At 38.6% G+C, this 6,372-nt stretch overlaps 1 protein-coding gene across 1 annotated transcript; it reads right to left on the bottom strand.

Annotated features, from left to right (window-relative positions):
- Positions 1-211: 211 nt before the first annotated feature.
- Positions 212-4,498, bottom strand: LOC130669013 (uncharacterized). The gene is made up of 5 exons (XM_057471653.1): positions 4,297-4,498; positions 3,748-3,954; positions 3,440-3,630; positions 1,372-3,186; positions 212-1,219 (listed from the first exon to the last, which is right to left on the bottom strand). Exons 1-5 carry the CDS (start codon positions 4,496-4,498, stop codon positions 212-214), a joined length of 3,423 nt encoding a protein of 1,140 aa, XP_057327636.1.
- Between the last annotated feature and the right edge of the window lie 1,874 nt (positions 4,499-6,372).

Below are 6,372 nucleotides of genomic sequence, written 5' to 3'. Positions count from 1 at the left end.
GAAGTTCGATCTAAATTATCCGAGTGTCTCGCACTTCGAGATTACGAAGGTAGCTGTTTAGAGGTAACATTTAAAAAGGAAAGTAGAAAACTATATTCCTTGTTTTTTTTTTTTTTTTAAATGTTTATTAAATGTATTGGACAAAATTATTGGACAATCATCAGAATAATAGAAAAAAAATTAGTTTACTGAGAATATTTCTATTTTTAATCTATTTGTTTGATAAAATTGATAGAACGAAATTATCAGATCCAACTTCTATAAGTTGCTTGTAGAAAGTCGCAAATGTTTGAGACTTTGGGGACCAACCGGCAATCTTCTTGATCTCCTGTACACTAACGCCTCTTTCATATGCCCTGGAAGTTGACGCATGTCTTGTGGAATGCGCGGTAAATTTCTTATTCACTCCAAATGATATAAGCGCTGCCCTTATCCAGCGACTTATGGTCTCACTTTTGACTGGAGCATGAGGTTTATTAAATGAAATGAATAAAGTGTCCGTATTTTTTCTTAGCTTCTTAGTCACTTCCAGGTATTTAATTAGAGTCTTGGCGATACAAAGTTCTGGTTTTTCTGTGAAGAAAGGAACTTTCAACAAGGGCTGAGGTACCCCTGGTCGACTTGTTTTAATTCTATCCGGTATTCGAATCTCGATTCTTGACTTCAAAATCTCAATATTAGCCACTTTAATTAAGGCAAGTGTCTGCGCTCTATGCGCAGTACCTAAAGCCAGGAGCACTATCAATTTGTATGAAAGATCTTTTAAAGATAAAGAATCCAATAGGAAGAGTGAGGCTAATTTTTCCAAGACAGGATCCACGTCCCAGGTAGAGTGGTATTTTGGTAAGCTAGGACGCATTTTATACGTTCCTTTGATAAATCTAGTGACTAAGGCGTTGTTAGCAATATCTGTACCCGATATCAATGAAAGGGCAGCTCTTGCTGCATTTAGCGCACTGTGTCCAATTCCTTGCTCAAATCTTTCCGATAGAAATTTGAGGGTTTTGCTGGCTGAAACTTCGAAGGGATCCTCCGAAGCCTGTTGATTCCATTGCCACCATAAGTTTAAGGTCCCGTTATACTGCTTTAATGTTGAATCCTCCAGAGAAGCAATTGTAATATCAATTGCTTCCTTTGGAGTTCCTCTTCTTAAAAGCGCCTGGGTGATAACTTGGCGACAACCAGCGTAAGCTTCGATGACAACGGGTGATGCTTCAACCTGCAAGGGAAAACCAGTAAATTAACATCTGGATTGAACCAAACCCAGTCGCCCACAGTCAATCTTTGGAAGGCAGGAAACCAATTTTGCGTGGGCCAAAAAGGTACCACTAAGATACCTTCTGCCCTATCATCTCTTATTTTCTTAATTACCCGGGCAACCAGGGAAAAAGGGGGGAAGGCATAGAAAAACCACTGGGTCCAACTAATTGTCAAAGCATCGAATGCAAAAGCCTCGGGGTCTCTTCGCCATGAACAATATAGCTGACATTTAGAGTTTATGCGCGATGCGAAAAGATCAATCTCCATTGTCCCAAAACACCTCGTGATCTCATCAAATGCAACATCAGCTAACTCCCACTCAGTGTCCGTATTATCAATACGAGACGAATAATCTGCCTCGCAGTTATCCTTTGAGGGTATGTAGGTGGCGTGTACCCACAGCCTTCGTTCCTCACACCAACTCCAAAGTTCACAGGCTAGATCATGCAAACCAGCAAACCGTACACCACCCATTCTATTAATGTAGGCCATGGTAGTTGTGTTGTCTACTTTGAGCAAAATTTCAACATCCCGTAAGTCTGTTGCGAAACATTTCAGTGCTAAAAGCGCTGCTTTTAACTCTAGGTGGTTGATATGAAGACTTCTCTCTGTCTCGTCCCAGAGACCGTTAGCACTCTCACCCTCACAAAATGCTCCCCAACCTGACAATGAAGCGTCCGAAAAAATTGTCTTTATGAATTTATACTCTCTAATAGTCCGATTAGCTAGCGGTATGGCCCTCATCCACCAGTCCCAATCTCTCTGTACAAATCCTGGCATTGACATGATGGCATCGAATGATCCTTCATTACTATTTAAGGCCCGAACCTTAGCCCTCTCGAATAATCTACAATGCAATAACCCGTATTCGACTGCCGGACAACATGCTACCAATGAGCCAACTAGCTGAGCAAAGTCTCGGATCTTGAATTTTTTCCTTTTCTTAAAGATCTTCATCTGAGACAATAGTAATAACTTTTTATTTTCAGGCAACTCAACTTTCATAGTGACTGAATCTAGTAAAAACCCCAGGTATTTACATCTAGTTTTAGGAACCAAACATGATTTCTCATGGTTGATAATGAACCCCAAACGATTGAGTAAGTCAACTGTTTGTTCGATATTGTCTCTGCATTCCTCCATTGATCTACCAAGACATAAGAAGTCGTCTAAATACAACACCGATAAATAACCACGCGACCGCAGATCATTTAGAACAGGCTTTAAAAGCTTAGTGAACACAAAAGGATTAGTACATAACCCGAAAGGAAGACATACAAATTCGTATAATTGGCCATTAAAAATGAATCTTAGGTATTTTCGGTCTTTTTCAAAAATATGTATCAAAAAATTCGCGTCTTTGAGATCAACGGTACCCATAAAACAATCAGGTTCTAGTAGGTTACACGCCGATCGAAGGTCTTCCAGCTTGAAATGCTCCGTTTCTATGAAGGAGTTAAGACCTTTCAAGTTTAAAATAAACCTTTGTTTTCCATCCGACTTAGGGACTAGGAAAAACGGTGACAGAAATTGATCATTGACTGCTTTTGCTGGAATAATGGCACCAATCGCCAGCAGTCTATCAATCTCTACCTGAATCAGCGCAGACTCGAGAGGTGTCCAGTCTCTTGTAGGTGGAGCACGAGTTTGAACCGGAGACGAACTAAAGGGTATTTTATAACCTTTAATATATTGAATTACGGATTTATCATCCGTTATTTTCTTCCATGCCTCCAAAAATTGACTTAAACGTCCCCCTATTATACTTACGTCATTCCCTATCGGTTCTTCAACCGCGGATTCGAATGGCGAGACTGGCCCGGCTTCTGGTACGCCGGCTGTCTTGTCTGGTTCTTCGAAGTCGGTGGTTTTCTGTACGTTGAAGGTTTCAAGCTCGATTGAGACACCGACTTCTGGCTCAACGAGCTTTTCCAGTTTAAAGAACTAGGTGGAACCGTAGTCTTCTTGGGGGCTTGTGGTTTCATCTCATCTCCTACCTTTCCCATTGCTTTGATCTCTTTTATTTTGTCGGCCACTTTATCCCCAAATAAAAATTTATCCGTGGCTCTTTTTCCAAGGCTGTTGCCCATTGTTTTGATAGGGTCGGTAGTATGCATGCTTTATGAGCCACCGTTTGAGAACGGTGAATCTCAATAAGAAGCTTAGCTGCATCCCAAACCTTATCCAGCATGCCTATGTGTTCAGGGTCTTTTGACGGAGTGAGTGATTCCACTACTGGTGCCAGAGCAGATAAAGCTGACCCAGCCAACTGCTGTGTCCAACAAAAATACTTGTCCCGCTTCTGGGCGGAATCTTTCAAATTTCCCATAACCTCTTCATTCAACAATGGAGCCTCGAAGGATAATTCACCTGCACGCGGCTATTTTTTTAACAAGGAGTCTTTAACTTCCTTCGTTAGGCCATCTGTGAGGTATTTTTTCCACCTCTTGGCAACACTTGAGTGTAATACAAGTTTTGGGTCCTCACCGATTGGTTCCTCTCCAAAAATACGAAGAGCATCTTCATCTAAAACCCAGGGAGCCTCAGCTTCAACATCTTTAATCTGAGTCTCAGACCCATCAATTGTGACAACTGGTACAGTTTTTTCAGAATTAACGGGCGGTTGCTTATTGGTCACGTCTTTCAAGACTCCAAATACCTCTGGTTCGTTCACGACATCTTTTCCATCCTCACCTGACAAAAAAAAGGAAAACAATAGTTATAAAATACTTGGTACTCGTATGCACGGACCAACATATTTGTTTGTTTATTTTCTTTAAGAGGTTAGCTAATTTGTTTACATTTTTAATTACCTCCCGGGCAATTAAAATAACATTATCTCTACTTTATCTTCCAGACAAAGTAAGGTTATCATATGAGAATCTATTATGCCTCTCGGGTTAAACAGATTCCTCTATTATCCGCCTAAAAAAGACGCTACCAAAGAATCAACCTCTCGGGCATACTGATTCAATGATAAAAACTAGCCTCTCGGGCCAAGAGATTTACTCTTGAAATTAATAAAATCCAATTTACCTTCATCATTTTGATCTCCAACAGACTCATGGTCATCGACTTCGGATGATTCAGGCAAATCTTTTGTCGTAATAGCTTGTTGGATAGCTGCAATGCTAGACAGCATTCCACTCATCATATCCTCCAGTTTACGCAATCTCTTCGAATTACTTCTTTCCTCAGAACGATCTCGACTCCGCGATCTCTTCTTCTTGCCACCCATCGTGTTTGATATTTATAATACACTCAAAACGATAAAAATTATAACGCGATTGAATCTAAACGTGTGGTCTGTATAACACAAAAACAATGAATGAGAAATAGTAGCGCGGTAGCGCCACAGGTGCCGGTAGCCGCGCGTAAATCAAATATTTTTAAGCTCTGAACTTGTGGTTTGAGACATAAAAGTAGTGATACTACCTTCGTAATCTTGAAGTGCGAGACACGAAGGATAATGGCCAGTTTTTGTGGATTTTTCAAATGGATATCAAGGATGAAAAAAAATTTTTTTGTGAAAAAATCGAAAATGGAGCTTGTAGGGAATTTATTCAAGTTTATCAAACTGCCCTTTAAATTACTGTGTGACCATTACTTGCTGAGATATCAATAATCAAAGACAAAAGGATCTTTTTTCATTTGAAAGCTGATATCTCAGCAGCAAATTGTCGTACAGAGTAACAAAAAAAAGCAAATTGTAGCTGAATAAATTTTCTAAACGAGCCATGAATTCGATTTTTTTAAAAAAATTTTTCCCGGCCCCGTAGACCTAAAAAACAAAACCAAAAAATTTAGAAAAATTTTGTCTCGACCTTTTTTATATGATTCCGCAAAAACCGTGTCTCAAAAAAATATTTTGCTGGAAGATCTTTGAACTAGAGATTTCAAGCTTCAATTTGCTTTTTTAATTTTTTCGATACGATCATTTTTCACGAAAATACAGCCTTCCAAAAATCACTAAAAATTTATAAAATTTTCTTGTTCCTTTCATTTTTTGGATAAGTGTATATATATGTCGGAGATAAAATAATACTTGGGTTTTTCCTGAGACTTGGGAAAGACCCAACTATATTGAGTTCGTTTTTAGACAATAAAAACTTAGTAAAAATATTTTACAATTTAATCCGCTTAAGATTTTGTTAGTTTTCATATTTACGTTTATGACGGTAGACTTAAGTCGAAGGAGCCCGTCTGGGCATCCAACGTAGACACGATCGAGAGATAGCAATATTTTCGGTATAATGAGTTTTCAAACATATGGAAGTAATTGTACGAGTTTGTAAAAATTACCTGAGATATAGTTTTTGGTCGATTCGGGGACTCAAGAATATTGGGTACAGAGAGTTAGTTCTAATTGAACAAAGGATCGGACGACATTGCTATCCGACCAATCGTGTATTCGTTTCGATTTTAACTTTACCGCCGCGCACATTTCACCACAGTAACTAGAATATTGTCAATAGTTGTTATTCTCTACTAAACTAATCGCTTGTAATAATTTGTGTATTTAATATTGTGTAATATTTGATATTTTTGTAATCTTTAATATTTTCTTGGATACTTTGATATTGTGTAGTTGTCCGATACTGATATTATTGCTCGTAATCTTATTGTTTAGTGTATGCGATATTTGTGAGTAGTAATTACCTGTGTGTGTTCGTTAATTTGTTTAATAAATAAGATGAGTGGCAAAGATAACAACGTAGACCCGAGTCTCATTAATACCTCAACTGGTAATTCGACATATATGTAGCGTTGCTACTAGGTAACGCGATCGATAAAATTCGACAGTTTCCGTCGAACATCGATTATTTCATTTTATCCATCTCTACCACATTGGTGGGGACAATTAGTAATAGACCGTGGGATTGTACACACGCATCCAGGCTTCTTACTTTACTGTATACTTACAATCACTGCGTTATTTTCCGTTTATTTAAATAAAACATTTGTTTAAATTAATTAGTTGGTTTTAATAATTTATATTATCACCTCAACCACTAAATTGGTGACCCCGACGTGATCTCTTTTTAAGGGAAGCGTCGAACACGTGCATTACACAGTGCAAAAATTTCGCGAGTTCTCGTGTTGTTTTCCCGC

The sequence above is a fragment of the Microplitis mediator genome, chromosome 5 (genome assembly GCF_029852145.1).
Source record: "Microplitis mediator isolate UGA2020A chromosome 5, iyMicMedi2.1, whole genome shotgun sequence".
NCBI classification, from domain to species: Eukaryota; Metazoa; Arthropoda; class Insecta; order Hymenoptera; family Braconidae; genus Microplitis; species Microplitis mediator.
The sequence above is the reverse complement of the archived record's forward strand: the minus strand, read 5'-3'. Positions and strand labels throughout refer to the sequence as shown.

Bases quoted from the DNA above. Each gene is read 5' to 3' on its own strand.
- LOC130669013 (XM_057471653.1), bottom strand. From the start codon at position 4,498: ATGGGTGGCAAGAAGAAGAGATCGCGGAGTCGAGATCGTTCTGAGGAA. The intron at 3,955-4,296 runs GTAAATTGGATT...TTTTTTTGTCAG, and splicing joins TGGAGATCAAAATGATGAAG to GTGAGGATGGAAAAGATGTC. The intron at 3,187-3,439 runs GTTTGGGATGCA...AAACTGGAAAAG, and splicing joins ACATAGGCATGCTGGATAAG to CTCGTTGAGCCAGAAGTCGG.